At 39.1% G+C, this 17,623-nt stretch overlaps 2 protein-coding genes across 2 annotated transcripts; both read left to right on the forward strand.

Moving 5' to 3' along the window:
• The first annotated feature begins 476 nt into the window (after positions 1-476).
• Positions 477-7,634, forward strand: hjv (hemojuvelin BMP co-receptor). Its single transcript, XM_030782443.1, has 4 exons — positions 477-669; positions 4,299-4,468; positions 4,788-5,290; positions 5,642-7,634. The coding sequence occupies exons 2-4, from the start codon at positions 4,372-4,374 to the stop codon at positions 6,245-6,247; spliced, it is 1,206 nt and encodes a 401-aa protein (XP_030638303.1). The 5' UTR covers positions 477-669; positions 4,299-4,371; the 3' UTR covers positions 6,248-7,634.
• A 4,099-nt stretch (positions 7,635-11,733) lies between these two features.
• Positions 11,734-14,383, forward strand: txnipb (thioredoxin interacting protein b). The gene is made up of 6 exons (XM_030782187.1): positions 11,734-12,064; positions 12,348-12,423; positions 12,532-12,679; positions 12,837-13,196; positions 13,367-13,666; positions 13,831-14,383. The coding sequence occupies exons 1-6, from the start codon at positions 11,809-11,811 to the stop codon at positions 13,876-13,878; spliced, it is 1,188 nt and encodes a 395-aa protein (XP_030638047.1). The 5' UTR covers positions 11,734-11,808; the 3' UTR covers positions 13,879-14,383.
• The last annotated feature ends 3,240 nt before the right edge of the window (positions 14,384-17,623 follow it).

The following is a 17,623-nucleotide window of genomic DNA, read 5'->3' on the forward strand; positions in this document are numbered from 1 at the left end:
GAAATCCAATATGCTATGCAAATATTGAGTGTCAAAGAGACAAATATGACCCCAAACAAACACATTTAACACCAAACTGATGGTTTTCCCGTGCTCGTCAGAATAGGCTGCACGAAGTATCGCGTCCTGGCATTAGCAGGTGATGGGTTATTAAGTGCACAGATGCTATTACTGATACCTATAGACATCTCCTTTTACCGAGTTTTTGTGCAGCAGGCTATATATCAACAGCCATTTGTACTGTCTTTCGATGCACGTCAAAGACTTGCACTTTTCATGTGATATTCGCTTCTCTTAATTTTATTTACAAGCAGTTCTGTATTGACTTCACACTGAACAAACAGCCCGGGTAAACACTGGCAGACGCAACAACTGATTCCGGCAGAAAATGCTGTCGCTGTTATGTGAGTTTAAAATAGCTGTGCTCAACTTCAGAGTACTTGTTCCCTAGTGGACAGTTGTTGCGCGTGGAGCAGGTGCGCTGCGGATGATTTATAACACTTGGTGAGGAAAAATTTTACGTATTCAGCAGATGGCATGTGACAACGTAACGGGACAGGCTGACTCAGTCATCAATATCATTCTTCTGTGTTTCCTAAACGTGGTCGAACAAATTAATTTGAAGTGAAGTGGACACGTCCTACATTGATACGGTGGGCCTGGTTAGAGGTACGTAAAAATGTTAAAATTGCAGGCATAATTTAATTGACAAGTGAAGAAAACGATAACAATTTTGACACGATCGGTAATTTGATATCACGTGATGACCAGAGGGTAGGTAAAATTCTTAATCACTGAGAGGTCTTTAAACATCGATTAAATCGAAATATCTAATCTAATATAATCTAATCTAGTCTAATCCAATCTATATCGACAGAAGTTTTGAAACAGAGATGCTCTGCGAATTCGGTGAATTTAAACGATAATATAAAGATTTAGTCGTACTACCGTCCAATACTTCTATAAAAGCATTATTGAGGTAATACAAGTAACGAACTTGCTGAGCTTCCTGTTTTGGCGAATATCTGCCTGTTTGCACTTACTCCTGCGTTATTCCATTATTATTTAGTTATGTTTGGTTGAATTGTTTGTTTACCATATATTATTTAATTGTGTGAAGTGATACAGTGTTAACCATCATTAGTATACTTCATAGCTTTAGTTTTAGATCTGACTATAGCGTATAACAGGCATTAACCTAATTTGTGTAGGCTAGGGTCTATTTTATGCACGTATTAATTTGATTAGCAGACTAGCACGAGGTTTAACACACACACGCACGACAGAGAGAGAGAGAGGAGTGAGGAATGTTGGTCAGATTCTCTGCTTTGTGTATGGGTGTTGGTATGTGTGTGTGTTTGTGTGATAGTCATTTAAGGGTTACTGTGGATATGGAATAAGGAAGGAACTGGGTGGTATTTTGGTTATCTGGTAATGCCATGAGCTAGAACTATGTACACACTGTGAAGAAGGCACCCCAGGTTGAAGGTTTACAAAAGCTGCCACTTCAAAAGTGTAATTGCACCTGCAGAATCACCTGCATTTAAAACCACTAGCCAAAGGCCAGTAGTAGATAGGCCAGTAGTAGCTACAGAACAAAAAGCAGCTACAGTAGGAACATACAGATGCTACAGCACCATTCAGTAACACCCCCCTCCCCCATACATGGAAAGGAGTGACTGAACTGGAATTGCAAAAAGAAATGGATAGCCTTGGTGTCAGAATGCCAGAGCCCCTACTGTATTTCCGACACCTGCTTTCTTGCCCCAGTATTTTAGAAGAGGCTATTTCAGTGGGGGACACAAGGTGGGTAGGAAGGGAAGGGGTTGGGTGGGAAGTGAGACTGGTATGAAGGGTATATTTAGAGGTCCCTATTTCTGCCTTGCAACTCCTGTAACTTATCCTTACAGCACTCAATAAGTCCCATAAATTGAAATAAAGGTCAGAACCCAGAATTTGTGCCAGTCCGAATGAAAAGTGTGTACATTTTACACTGAATATCAAAGTAAATGAGTAGATATGTTTCACATTTTACCTCCAACATCTTTTATAATATTTTCAGTGATTCTTCTCTGTAATTCGGTAGAAAGGACATAGAGGTCAGTAGCTGGTAGCTGCAGGAGTCTATCAGCGGACTGTGGTTATTAGCATCACAAGTGTGATACAGATTTGGCTTTTTCATTTGGCTTCATTTTATGCTTCTAATAAAGGCATTTAATAGTCATTTCGATTTTTGTTTTCTTGTTTCTTAACCTGATCATGATCACTCTCAAGCAACCAAGGATTATTTTGGTTTTGTTCGCTTTTATCCTGTGTTTGCTCTTCACCCTTTGCAAATAAAAGGAGAGAGAGAGGGTCCAAACTACAAACTTCCCTTTCAACGGGAATGTTTTCACAAACAGTCCTTTTTTTTTTTTTTACATAAAGTAGAAATCATGAAAAACATTTGGTTTCTCTATATAACAGGCCGTGTGAAGTTTACTGCAACTCCTTGGAGTAAGTTCTAACCATACTTAAATTTTACTGGTATACTGAGGTTGATAGACTGTGCATGGTCTCAGATGGAGCAGACCAAGTGGTATCAGGGTGTAAAATCATTGTGCATAACCTCTATGACTAAGTTTATCCGTGCACGTGTGTTCCTCTGTGTTCTGCCGGAAAAAAAAGTGTCTTCCTCCGTGTTTTGCCACTGTCACTAAATTTTGTTAATTTCAAGTTACACTGTTCAATATAGAATATATGGTCTAAGCCAGTGAGATCATTTTGTGTCAGTTCCCTGATTTGTTGAAACCAGTTTGTCTCTAGAACTACCTGTTAAAAAAACAAAACAAAACAAACAAACAAACAAAAAAACAGCCAGTTCTGTTGATTTAGGTATTACTTTGTGATGTGAAATTGTTAAATTTATGCCAAGAGTTTTCTGTGTGGGTGCAGTATCATAGGTTTTAATCTTTTTTTTTTAAAGAAAGGTAGTGAAATCAACATTTATCACAGGGGAATAAAAGACAAGTTTTTGTGTACATGTTCTCAGTGTATCTTTGTTAGCTTTCCTCCTCTCTCATCCCAAACATCAACTGAGACACATAGTCACATAAGATAACACTTAATAAAAGGTTGTGCTTGTCTCAAAACCATGTGGAGAAATGTACAGTCCCCAGACAGAAACCTCATTGTTAATAATGCCAACAATGTAAAGAGAACAGCAATAATGAGGTCTCTAAGTAGCAAAGCAGTTCTAAATATTAACTGCTGCTAAATAGCCCTTAAGCAGTTTGAGCTTTCATCAGTAACATTAATTGTGTGTAAGATATGAAAAAAAATGTTTTGTGTTGAATAGGCTCTTCTTCACAAATTAGTATGGGAAGTTATGTAGCATACGTTTAGCACTCCTGTTACCTTAAATAATACTGTTAGTAAAAACTCCCCAATCAAATGTGTGAGTATTCACATGTATATTCCATAGTGTTTATGGATATTACTCCAGCAGTTGCTAAACATGCCTCTTCCTTCGATCTAAACACCAAATGAGAGGCTAAGTGACAGTGATAGAGTTAACAAACAATGACTGCTCTTAGATGTTCCGTAAGACAAAAACAAAAAAGAATGTCATTCTCTCAGAAATACAGCAGAAAAACATCCTGCTATTTCACATGAAATAACTAGTAAATAGTCAGTTTTAATGATAAAGATTAAACCTCATTTGCATAACCCCCCTCTGCTTTCAGTCCTTGGAACTTCCTCCTCTCAGGCATTTTACACTCTAAACTGGGGGAGTATTCCAGGAAGTAGGATTTCTCAGTTAGCAGATAACATTACCTGAAAGTCAAGACTGTCCAATAGGAATACTTGGCTGTTCTTTTCACACTTGCGGCATTACTTATCTGGGAAACCGAAAAAGCTTTGCAGAATAGCAGTAGAGTTTCTGAGAGCCTCTGGTCACATGATTTTATTAATCATACATTTAAATTTAGATGAAATAAAAACCATTGTGCATTTAGCATTTGAACTGAATATGGCCATTACAACTGTGCAAACAGGTAGGACACTTTATTTTAACTGTACAAAATCACTTAGTAAGAGATATAATGAAAACTACATGTGATCCTCAGGTTTAACAGAACTAAAACAAAAATGTTATACTGCTTTCACACGTTCATCACCTAATCAGCTTTCACAGCTAGCTTTCACATGATTGATTTCAAAATATTCAAATATTTTACGTACTTAAGGGTTGAAAAAACAGATATCATAAATGTTATGTTTTTCTCCCCTGTATGTCTGGTGTGTATAATATGCAGGCAGTATTTAGGAGCACAGCTCTGTGCCCTAGACCACTGATAACCTCTTCAGGCTGTTTCTGTATGGGAGGGAATGGGACAATTGGCTGCTGGTGGTAACCACATAGAGACATTATGGAAATGTGGAGTTTTCACAGCATTACTCCTCTCTCACCTGTGTTGCCTTCAAGGTAATCTGATTGTGTATTGCTCTCTTGACATAAATGGTTATCTTCTGCAGTATGTCTTCAAATAAAAGAAATGCTTTATATTATGTTGGAAATTTGAATTTATTTGTTTGGCTCAACTCAGAACTCTTAAAGATAACAACTCAGTTTTTTTTTCCATATTAATGTGCAGATGGCACTATGCATAACAATGTTGTCGCTTGCCTTACAAGAAAACTGAGTATAAAAAAAGACACTTTTAGGAGTAACCTTTAGGAGCAACTTTGGTAAATCTGTCGAAGCCATTTAATAATTTGTGTTTCTTCACACTGTGCTCTGTCAGTGTGGGCACACTGTAGGATCCTGAGGTGCAACTCAGAGTTTGTGGCTGCCACTCTGGACCTAGGGGGTGCAGGGGGTGGCAGAGAAGGGGGCAATGCGGGATACTGCAGTGCCCTACGCTCCTATGCTCTTTGCACACGGCGCACAGCGCGTGCCTGCAGGGGTGATCTGGCCTACCACTCTGCCGTGCAAGGCATCGAAGATCTACTTATCCAGCACCGCTGCCCCAAAGCAGGCCCCACGGCCCAGCCTCGACCCCCTCCTCAAGCACCTCTCTCTGGGGACGCCTGCATCTACGAGAAGGCCCATGTTCAGGGCAAGGGCCGAATGCCTGATTACCTCCACTGTGCAGTGTTTGGTGATCCTCACGTGAGGACCTTCGGCAATGAGTTCCAGACTTGTGCTGTACATGGTGCTTGGCCCTTGGTGGATAATGAGTTCCTCTACATCCAGGCAACCAGTGCTCCAGTACAAGAGGGTTTATATGCTACAGCACTCAGCAAGGTGAGAACAAGACAGGACATAAAATAAGGCCACACTCCTGCAGACTTGCATAGATAAACTTGCTTCAGCAAAGGACCTGAACAGTAAAATTTAAGCGTGTTTGGACAAGAGCTAAAATCCTGCTGATCTGTTGTTCTGGCTGATGAAGGCTGCAAACCTCTTTGAATTTGGAAGTACTGTGCATCACTAAGAGTTTATCTGTGTGACTCCATGTGTTACCGTACTAGAGGTACGGTGTGTAAGATCAAGTTTGTCTTGTTATAGTTTCGAGTAAACTGTAATGAATGAGTTTAAAATATGCTCGTATCTCATGAGAATGTACCATCTCTGTTTTCTGCCCCATTTCTGCAGATCACCATCATCTTTAAGAACAGACGTGAATGTGCAGAGCAGCAGATATATGAAGCAGAGTTGGACAATGTACCACCTGCCTTTGTGGATGGCTCAGTGAGCAGCGGGGAGCGGCAGGGTAAGCACAGCCTTCAGGTCCGCTCGAAAGCTCCGGGACGTCACGCTGAGATCTTGGCAGCTCACATCGGGACCACCCTGGTGGTGCGACAGACTGGACGTTCCCTGGGCCTATCCCTTCGCTCACCTCAGGCCATAGTGGAGTCCTACAAGCCTGAGCAGGACCTGCAGTTGTGTGTGTGGGGTTGTCCGGTTTCACAGCGCCTGGAGAGATCTCAGGTTCAGCCCACCACTGCTGTGCACGATCACTGTTCTTCTCTGTTGCCCACCAGGGATGTGTACTTTCAGGCTTGTCTGTTTGATGTAATGACCACAGGGGATGTCAACTCCAGCGCGTCAGCCATGGCCGCTCTGGAAGATGCACAAGCCATGATTACAGACCCTGGAGTAGTCCATTTACTTGTTGGTGGAGTTGTTAGGATCACCCCCTCTCTGACTCTGGCTCTCACCATAGCTGTTAGCGAGATGCTTCAGAATGTTTTGTCATAATTATATATATATATATATATTTATGTCAATGACACAAAGCCTAGTTTAATCATTGTTTGGATATTTGGTTTAGGGGTAAAGTCTCCTGCTTTTTCTGGTTCGTTGTGATATGAACTGCTGGACACTAATAGGACTTAAGCCATTTTAATGAAATGGCACAGAGATGAGAGACATGAAGAACAGATGAAACTCTGTTTTAAGAGGTTGCTTTGTTCAAGTTATTTTGTCAGTATTATGATTTTGATGCACAAGAACGTGTCATTGAAATTTTTATTTATTTGATTAAGTGCAGTATGAATGGGCCTTGACATCAGCTTTATTTACCGTTTGTCATTTTGACAAGCAGAACAGATTTTTTTATACTTGTCAAATAGATGAAATAACTTGTTCAAAACAGAAAGATTAAACAGGTAAATCATCTAAACTGGTGAATGACTGTCAAGTACTGTTAGCCTGCAGCTAGGAATGAATTTCCTAATACTCTTTAATTTATAACATTGGTGGCCACTGGCTAGTTTTTATGCTGGTCATTTAGATTGCTTTGTTAGCACTTTATTAGGCCAACTTCTGGTGGTTTCTAGAACATTGTAAATGCTGCTCTCTTTATCCCCCAAAATAGCACAGAGATGACAGGGAATGGACAAGGTTGTAATATTTCCCTTATCACCTAGAGTGATATTGAGAGAGAGAGAGAGTTGGCATAAAGAGCATGTGCAGAACACCAGGATGATAATAATATGAGCTTCGAAACATCAAAAATATACTTCACTTCAGCATATCATCATCATTGTTTGATATTGTGATTTCTTTGTAACTTTTTACTTACTTACTCAATCTTTATTTTGTTGTTCAGGTGTTCGCAGAGAGATGCAATGATATTTTAGGTTTATCTTATGTCATTGGTTGTTTAAGAATGTAAGTTTAGGGGGAAAAGGTGTCAAAAGATGTTCATGTAATTTCTATCAGTATCCATGGAAACAGTCTGGAACTGTCCCTGGAGCAATTTGTATTTATGTAAGTCTGAGCAAAAAATTATACTGATATGTGGATACACTTATTAATATATGTAAATCTCTGTGATCACACACACAAACTGTGAACAGTGAGCAATATTTAACCCATCCAACACACCAGTAGTGAACACACACACACACCAGATGCAGGAGCAGTGGGCAGCATTCCTTGCATTTGGGTTAAGGGTCTTGCCCAAGGTCTGGATGTCAGTCCTAGGAATTGAACCAGCAACCCTTCGGTCATGAGCCTGGTTTTCTAACCTCTAGACCATGGCTATATTGTTAAAAGAAACTTGGTTTCAGCTCAGTTTCAGAATGGTGTCTGGAAACACTGTTTGGAAATTAAAGTTCCAGTTCATTTTTTTTCTTTCAAATAATTATGGTATTGTCTTGTGCAGTGCTGCATATTCTTGATCATACCAGAACACATTAAAAGTTTATCTTGATTAAAATGTCATACTCACATGCTCACAGATGCAGCTGTCTCTGCACCACAATTGCCACTACTTTGTAAGTTATCTTAACCTTGAAGTTAGCAAAAAAATGATGCAATTAGTGTAGAAATGCTTATGCATTGTACAGAGTGTGGACCGGCTGAAAAGATTTAATATATGGTTGCTGGACATGACTGCTTTCTTATCTTCATAATGTCAAACAGTAATGTTTAAAAATTTATGCTATTTAAAATTGATGCGTGGCCTACATACAGTAATATTACTGGTCGGTCACTACCTATTTCCTAGTTATACTTTTTATAGGTTGCTAAGGATATATATATATATTTTTTAGGTGAGGTGGGTCTTAGTTTTTTATGAAAACCGGTTATAGAAAATATTAATATAATTAATTAAGAGGTTACAGAATGGTGTCATAGCTTATTAATTAATTACATATTTTATTTTGGCATGATCATCTAGAACTCCTGCAATTTAGGCTAATGAAAACGCCATTCCAGTAATTACTTCAAATAGTTCCTCCACTTTACTGCATTAAACTGAGAACCCACACAATACAACTTTAACTGGTCAGTCACACATAAATTGCTGATTTGAAGATTAATCCAAAATGAACAGTAGTTTGTTAAATACTGCAAGTATGTCTATAGGGTATATTAATGATTAGCATACATTTAGACAGTTCTACACCCTTGAAAGACCCCAGTTTATTTCTTATTAATTTAACTTGACAAGTTCATTTTCAGATTGGGTTGATAATATTGCTCTAGATGATATTCCAGTGTTCCAAATTGTTTCTCACAAAAATAAGAAAACATAGATTTTAAAAGCCGAATCCTTTTTAAGTCTTTGTTTAAAAGCATTAAACTGTAAACATATAGCAATGTCCAAGCTATTAAAACAGTCATCCTCTCTACAGTGAGCAGCTTCTCACAGTATACACAGATTCAGCCATACAATACAGAGTGCACACTCAGAGACTATGTATTCGTGTGTGTGTGTGTGTGTTTCAATCCCTGCATTCTCACTCCCCCCTCTGGTGGCCATTTGGAGTTCACCTTTCATTGGTTTAGTTAGTGCCATGGTTTCTTTGGTTCAATGAGTTAACTGATCTGTTGCACCTGCTTCTGTTCCCTTTCTCTTACAACTGTCTCCTACATTAGCGTCATTTGTAATTTTGAGTATTGCCCAGTCTTGTTCAAGACCAAGCCCTGTTACTCTTAATCATTGTTAAGAATTTACTTGCCTGCTTTGTGCTGCATGAGAACCCTTATTCTAAGTCCTAATGTTTCCTGATATCCCATTCATGTGTCCTGCCCTGTGTGTTCCTGTATGTCCTGGTTTCTTTCAGCCCCTGTCTGTACTCTGGTCTACCTCCTGTTGAATAAATCTTGGTTCTTACACATGCATTCGGTCTCTTGCGCATTTTGTGAGAGTAGATTTATAGCCGTTAAGGTTATTGTTAAGGTGACAGAAGTTGGTCCAGAAAACACTGATGATTACTGAATTCCAAAATAAATGGCCCACCCTATTTACAGTGAGTGAAGTAAGTATTGGTAATATTTTATCATTCTTTAAATATTTGCCAGTTTTCTCAATGCAGTTTACAATGTCTCCTCAGAGATGGAACTGTCTCCGTCAGCTTTTCTTTTTTCTCTGTTAAATGCAATTCATGGAGATGACGACTTCACTGTGATGTTCATCGCATATTCCTCTGTCAGCTGCTATTTGATGAATCTGTGGTTGGAGGGCTGGAGTGCTCTGGTGGAGCGAAACCCAGGCCTTTTGCCTTTTTTCCCTTCTCCTTTAGGTATTGTATGGCATCTACATATCAGTGACAAGGAAAACATCTGATAATTGTTTCTCTATTTAATCAAGAATGTTATTTAATGCTGCTGTAGATCTGGTTCCTTGTTAAATGTGAATGTGGAATTCATCTCGTGTTAACAAATGTTTGTCAGAGCAGACTGTTTAATCTGTCTCATTTTGGTAGACATAACCCTTATAAGTAGCCTATAATGTCAAAGCACAGAGACCACTGTTTGTATTTAAATCGCATTTAGAAAATGTGTCTCTTTTGTAATTACACACTTTGGCCCAGGTGTCATATTTATAGGGCCACAAATACATCTTGAATGGTAAGAAAGTGAAAAATGTTTATTTTTTCCCCCTACCTCAGTGATTAATCTAAATGCTTTCATTCTTACCACAGATGTTTTAGTGCTGGACATTTCTGTTTGGGGAGGATAATTTGAATTTAAGCAAAGTTGTTTTTCAAGTGCTTCGTACATTAGACCACAATAAATGTTTCAGTAACATGCATTTACCTTGTCTTGCTGCCCTGTGGAAATTTGCTATGAATACAGCAGGTAGAAATAATCCACTTGAAATGTATTAAGGCTATGTATAATACTTGTGCAGAGTACTTTCACAAAAGTTGATCAGTTTTCACAGTTACTTAATGCATTCATGTTTCATGAACATGATGGAAAAAATGGATTGAAATGTAATCTTTTACACTGGAGATTATCAAACTGGATAGAAAATTCACATGTAACTGAAATGTGTAAGCCTTAACTTTTGAGCCTGTGCATGTGCTCTAACCACAGCCATGATACTTCAGAAACATGCATGCATTTCTTTAAGAACTGTCTCCATAAGGTCAGCTTTTTCACACTCATTACTTCATGAAGACAGTGAATCCTGAATTCCATAAAAAGCCTTGCCAGACGTGCATTTCAGTGTTTTCATCATTAATGTTTTATAACGCTGTGTTTTCTGGACTGGTTTGCCAGACTGATAATACAGTAAAATGTAAAAATCTTATTAGGAAAATAATGGTTTTGACAATTATTTATTAGCAGTAAATATGTTTTTATAAAAATGGCTGTGAGTTTTATATATTTGTGTGTTCTGAAAAGAAACGTTCAAAAAGTTTCGCTCTGGTTTAGCTGTCACTAGGTGGCACTACATTCAAGGTGGAGAAAGTAAAGAGTACCATGGTTTGTCGGACGTTAATTTATCATGAACCAACACAAATCCAATACGCTGTTCTCAGTCACAAGGCTGAAATAATTCCGCTTTGACAAATAACACATTATGAATGCGCAGATAATGCGTAGGAATTAATAGTTTGTTCCATTTTGGGTCGCTAAATTTAACCTCGTTGTTACTTTATAGGTCCATATCGCGTATTAGAAGATCTGGAATCTGGGAAGGTCCTGGAATTGGTCTCTGTATCAACAAGAAATAATTTGATTTGAAAGTTAAAAAGCTTCATGCTAGTTCGAATGTCATACAACTGCAGAGTCAGTGGGATGCAGATCACGGACAAGACACAAATTTCAAACACTGACAGCAGCTTCAATTGTGCATTCACCAGCTAAGTCAAATGTTCAAAAAACTGTCAGAATCCTGTACCCACTATTTAAATAGACCTATATGACACACGTTAAAAGCAACACGAATTAAGAAAGAACTGTTTCAAAATGTGTTCACAGGAAAGTGGTAGAAGGAGCACCTAAGGGCAAATATTTACTGTAAACACGTGTAACTGTCTGTGTTTGCGAGGGTCAAGACAGTGCTGATAGGTTGTCCATGTAGGGGGCTTGTTCCCTGTCCCCTGACCAACCTCCAGTTACAGTAGCCGTCCACCTCCCTGTTTTTTTCCCCTAGTTTACCCATGCGGTGTTCACGCGCTCTACCCAGGCATTCATTGGTGAGGAGATACACAAACAACGTTTTTGACCAATGAGAGAGTAGTTCTTGAGCCCATTCACCATGTCCATGTGGTGTCCACACGGTAGCACATCATACTGTGAGTCGAGAGTGATGGCTGGGGCCAGTAACTATATAACACTGGAGTCCTCACAAAGTGTCGTATACCCACAGTGAACCGAGACATTAACAATTGCAAAATATCTCAGAAAGAAAAGAAATAAGATTTTGTTTTCAAATAGCATTGTGCCTCACAGCTAGGTGCACGGCAAATTTGATTATTTTAGCTGCAGGTAGACCAGACTAAAACAGACTAAAATTAAATATATTCTGAACGAATTTTTGTTTTCCAGTATTTTGTGATTGAACGGAAAAAATGGTTTTGATTACAAAGAAACCGAAAACCTTTGAGGTTCAATTCAGTGATCCCAGCAAAGCTTATTACAGCAGTGGAGACAAGGTGGCCGGGAAAATCGTAATTGAGGTGACGGAAGTGACTAAAGTATCAGCAATACGAATTTACGGAATCGGCTGCGCAAAAGTGGAATATATCAAGGGAAAGCAACGATGTCGAAAGGAAATAGATTATCTTAAATATGAAGACGTTATTTCATTAGACCACCTGCCAACTGGTAAGGGACGGAGTTCAGTTTGTCTTTTGCTTTCTTTCACTTGTTGCTACTGACAGCACTCATGCTACAACTACTAGGCCTACTGCAATGCTATAAGTAAAACACAACGACAATAACAACGACAGTTAGAATAACAACAAAAACAAAACCTTTGCATTCATTTGAGAACGAGATTCTCTATACTGCATCCCTCTTAATAGCTAAAGCTATTTTTTTTGGTTTATGAAGGTAGTTGATAATCAAACATTGGTTCCTTATGCATTCAATTTAATTTCCTCTCCAGATCAAGATGGCTGTGTTATCCTGAGGCCTGGTAACAAGTATGAATACATGTTTGGATTTGAGCTTCCACAGCCAGGGTAAGTTTCCTTGGATACTGACATCCCATGCAAAATGGATGCACACTTTCAACTGAGAGAGTTTGTCAATCAAAATCTGTAAAAACAATCTCTCCTCTGTTTTAACAGGCAACTCGTGTCCTCTTACAAGGGGAAGTTTGGTTGTGTAGAGTACTATGTCAAAGCAGTGATGGAGAGGGCCTCTCAGTCAGCACTAGAGTGCAAGCAGCATTTTGAGGTGGTGGAACCTTTGGATGTGAACACCCCTGACCTCATGGTGAGTCAGCTCACACACAGACCATAGTAAACCTTAAGGCAAATGTTTAACTGTAGTTGTCTCATTCTGAATGATGTATTTTTAAGTTTTCAGTACCCAAGCAAAGGTGTTCAGAGATTCAAAGACTTTGACCTGACCTTATTTTTTCTCATTTCAGGCTCCTGCTGCTGGCACAAAGGAGAAGAAAGTCACCTGTATGTTTATACCTGATGGCAAAGTGTCCATCACTGCTAAGATTGATCGTAAAGGCTACTGTGAGGGAGAAGACATTACCATTAGTGCCAAATTTGAGAACCAATGCTCGCGCATCATTGTCCCAAAAGCGGCCATCGTTGCAAAACACACTTACAGGGCCAATGGACACACCAAGGTTTTACGGGAGAAGCTGTGTGCTGTGAGAGGTGACCATGTCATTTCGGGCATGTATGGCGTATGGCAGGGGAAGAGTCTTCATGTACCTAAGCTCAAACCCACCATTCTGGGCTGTGATATTATCCATGTGGACTACACTCTTATGGTGAGCAAGGAATTTGAAGCCATCAGTTCAGGTCAAGATAGACAGCATAGTGATTCTATAAGTCTAGTTGCCTAGTGAAGCTAACCACCAAATGAAGCATATGCTTGATGCATCATCTTAATGCAGTTGAATTTCATTTTGCATTGCATCTTTGATTTGTTGTGTTCTAGGTCTATGTCCACATTCCTGGAAGTGATAAACTGATTTTGGAGTTGCCACTGGTCATTGGGACCATCCCTTTCAATGGGTTTGGTAGCAGGACCAGTAGTGTGAGTAGCCAGGAAGGAAGCATGTCCAACAGCAGCGGGGTGTCTGTACCCTCATCTCCCCCAAGTTATAGTGAGTTCCCTCAGGACAACTACACTGATAACCCCTTTGCTCCACTGCTGGATGACTTTGATGAGGATGACAGTCCTATCTGCATGCATACTCCCGGGCTCTACCTGCCACCGCCCCCTGCTTACACAGAGGTACAGATATGGCAGTATCAGCAGCTTTACATCACAACGTTATATGTAAGGATTGCTCAAGTCGGCTTCACATAACTAAGGCTAACCATATGTCTCTCTCTCCCTCTCTCTCTCTCTCTCTCTCTCTCTCTCTTGCTGTCTCTTTCCATGCTCTCACATTACAGGTGGATGAAGAAAACCACAGCAGCCCCATCGTAATGCAATTCAGCTGAAGAGCTTCAGCTGCTTGTAGTTTGTTGGGAATTCTAAAACAGGAGGATTAGAGAATCAGCGTTGACTGCAATATGAAGACAAGTCCTTGGAAGTGCATTGGATGTCAAGGAAAGACTGATGTTCCAAGAATTGTGGGCAGGAAAAGTTTTCTTTTTTCCTGGTATTGAATTGCAGAGAAGTGTTGCTTGAAGTAGGAGAACTCTTACTATAGTCTTAGTAAGTCATGTTGATTGAAGATGTCTGAGTTGGTTTAGCTAAGATTCAGCCCCTTGGGGATAATTACATTCTTATAGTCAGCCTTTGTTTTGCTTAAATATTGGCTGGGATATCCTCAGTAAAAAGACATCTGGGAAGTATTTTCAGATTAAAGCTGGGCTTTGCCATATTGGTGTAATATTCAGTCTCTGTATCCCACAGGAAGTCATGTTGTCATTCCATCTCAGGTGTTCACTCAAGAGCTTTTTTAAGAGCACTATTGTTCTGCCTGGTTTTTAGGGATACACTTATTGAAATGCCATGTATTCTCTTAAACAATTAGCATGTATTCAACATGTATTTGTATAATATTGTATTTTTATTAATGAACATCAGTAATTTTTTTCTAACTCAGTTTTTAAAACGATATACCCTTCTTATTTTGTACTTGGTAGTTCACATTATACCTTTGTGCTTTGTGAAGTATTTCACATGCACTTTATTACGCCATTGTATTTATAGTAGAAAATATATCTGTAAATATCTCTATATATAAATTATTGATGCACTGCTGAGGTTACGTTTTGGTTTGGACTATCCAAATTTATTTCATTTACCTAGTTCAGTGAACTGACTGAATTGCTTTGGATTGTATTGATTTGTAGCACTTACGAATACAATTTTTTTAATTGTGACCCCATGGGTTAGACACGAATTCAAGAAAAATAAAGATTAAGACAGTTACCAATCTCTCTGCCTCTGTTCATTATCTTCATGATAAAAACCATCTTTATTTTTGCACATCAACATTATAACCTGAAAAGATCATGGGAATCATTATTCAGCTCAAAACTGTAATCATCAAAGATAATACTTTGATTCCTCTGGATGGTTCATTGAAAAGGTTTAGACTGTTTCCCTAATGTACTCTCCAATCCCATCACTTTCACTGAGAAGGAAATTCAATTACAAGAACGCTTTAGAATATGTAAATTGAAAGGAAAAATATTTATCACTAGACTCCCAAAGCATAGTTTTTCATGGCGTTATAAAACAATAATTTCGATAAAGTCATTTTCATTGAGAAGGTGCAAGGGTAGTGTGGAAGCATACAGTATGGGAGAAAATGAGTTAGTATGAGAGGGCATGGAGGGCAAAAGCAGTCTGAGTGGACAAAGGGACAGGGAGGAAGTCAGCATGAAAGTAGGCGAAAGGTTAATATTCGGATATATAAAGGGTGCCCCGTTGGTTTCTAACACTGTCCAAACAAGATCTCTTATCATGTGCAGTTGTTGGAGCCTATTTGCAGCCTGAGATCAACTGGAAACAATTCATGCACAGCCCTGTTGTTTGTTTGTTATATTTCATATGGTACATACTGTAAAATGAATTACAGTTATGTAATAGGACATTTGTGAGCCAGGTGATGTAAGATTTTATAAATGACTAGAAAGAAGCAAAGAGAACATGGTAAATCATGCTGTCATAATCACCTATGACCAAACCATAGTCCCAAGTTAAAACACTTACAGATAACTCTTCGAGAGCTTATATTTCTGGGTAAAACAACACGCAAAATGAGAGACAAATGAGATCTCTCACAGTGTATTTATTTTATGATTTCCTTTGTGTTTCGGCGGTTGTGTGAAATGATTAGTTTGCTATGTTTGGCCTTCATTACTTTTATGACAAACAGGTGCAAACGATATCAGGCTACTGACACATTCCAAATTCACAATGATCATTTCAAACTTAGGCTGAAGATTTTTTTTTTTTAATCTTTAACAGTCCATTCTGGAAAGAGAGATCATGAGAAATGCCATTGCTGGGCAAAATGTGTTCAAACAATACGATATGCAACAGCCTTAACAAAGAGCGTGCATGCATTTCTGCTCATAGAGCAGTATGGAGACACAGAGAACATGATCAATCATGACAAGGGCGAGTCCTCCAAGTTGGGAACCGTCATCACATCAGTAACCCGATGCTGTTGTTTACTTGCTCTGCAGCTGTTGCTACACAGAGATCCCTCTCAAAAAAGGTATCGGTGTCACTCCTCTCTGCCCCCTCCTTCTCTCCCTGCTGCCTTTTCTAGCTCTTCCCCTCATTACAGCCGACTCGCTCGATCCATCTTTGGAGTTCCATCCGAGGAGGAGAGGGTCACCTCTTCATCAAAACTCTCTGGTCCTTAGAGGTTTCTGTATGATTGCAAACAAAGCCAATGCGCCTGCTGCATTATATCTGTTTGTACTCAATGAATTAGTGAAAATCACCCTGTCTTCTGAGACCACTTCCCTGTTCAAACAGGAATGCCACATCTTAAAATTTGAGCTGGCATCCATCATTACAAGACTGATGAGTTTGCTGAGCCATCTAAAATCAAAATGTCAGGCACTCCCAGATCCAGTCTCCGCAGAGGAGTTGTAAGAAGTGACACAGTAAAAGTAGAATGAATTTGAAGTGAAGTGAAAACCTGAGATTCCAAACATTGCATTGCATTGCCTTGTATCTGCATCTGCATGCACATCTCAAGGCATGATAAAACACTGCAGCTGTAGAAGAATACAATGGTCAACATATCAGATGGGCCACATACCAGATTGTATCCACAGATCGTCTTTTGAAAATTCATTTTGAACGACATTTTATTATTCCCATTGTAGTTCTGTATTTTTGTCTTTGTGCCTATGTAATAACTGATCAGTCTTTTGTACCTTATTGCTTGCTCTGGTTAGTTATTATTTTCCTTGCTCCAGGCATAGACAGTGGCAAGTATTATTATTGAGAGAGTTACAAAAATACTTCAGTCAAGGATGTTTCATGATGCATCCATAACCAAAACAAGTGCTACCGCATTGATTTTATTATTAGTGCAAAAATATCTTACCTTATATTCAGTTTAAAATGCTAATTTATATATATAATATTGCAGTTTATCCTCATATGATACTAAAACATTCAAATTGATTGTGCATCTTTAAAATGGAGATTTGCTTGGGCTTATTTTTAAAACAAACAACCTAAAATCTTTAAGACCAACCAAGGTATCATCAGTTGCTTGGAGACAAATGGTTTGAAGAGCAGCATTGGTCAATGAAGTCAAAGAGGACAACTAACGAAAGACTGGCAGTGCTTTCGCTTCCTCCAGATTACCTGTTTTCTCTCTCAGCTGTTAATGTTATCATATCCAGCAAGTTCTGGAACCAAGAACTGTCGAGACTCTCATTGCATCTTTGTTACAGAAGATTTTAATATAGCACTTTGGTTTCCCTTCATGTAACGTGACACCTTAGAAATGTTCTGTACGCCTTTGCTGACTCACATCGTCCGGGGGGGGGGGGGGGGGGGGGGGTACACGAAAGGGGAAGTCCAATGTCTGTGACAAATAGCTAACTGTGTTCCTCTGTGACAGAAACGTGCTGTTGACACCTTGAAAGAATCTGTATGATGAACGGTCCATAGGTACTGTTATGTAAATCAGATTCATGCACCATACCTACATGCAGGGATTGTGCTTGAAAAGCTGCTTTTGTTGGTAGCTTCTTATAT

Source organism: Chanos chanos, chromosome 8 (genome assembly GCF_902362185.1).
Source record: "Chanos chanos chromosome 8, fChaCha1.1, whole genome shotgun sequence".
Lineage (NCBI taxonomy): Eukaryota > Metazoa > Chordata > Actinopteri > Gonorynchiformes > Chanidae > Chanos > Chanos chanos.

Bases quoted from the DNA above. Each gene is read 5' to 3' on its own strand.
- hjv (XM_030782443.1), top strand. From the start codon at position 4,372: ATGGGACAATTGGCTGCTGGTGGTAACCACATAGAGACATTATGGAAA. The intron at 4,469-4,787 runs GTAATCTGATTG...GTGCTCTGTCAG, and splicing joins TCACCTGTGTTGCCTTCAAG to TGTGGGCACACTGTAGGATC. The intron at 5,291-5,641 runs GTGAGAACAAGA...CCATTTCTGCAG, and splicing joins ATGCTACAGCACTCAGCAAG to ATCACCATCATCTTTAAGAA.
- txnipb (XM_030782187.1), top strand. From the start codon at position 11,809: ATGGTTTTGATTACAAAGAAACCGAAAACCTTTGAGGTTCAATTCAGT. The intron at 12,424-12,531 runs GTAAGTTTCCTT...CTGTTTTAACAG, and splicing joins TTTGAGCTTCCACAGCCAGG to GCAACTCGTGTCCTCTTACA. The intron at 13,197-13,366 runs GTGAGCAAGGAA...GTTGTGTTCTAG, and splicing joins ATGTGGACTACACTCTTATG to GTCTATGTCCACATTCCTGG.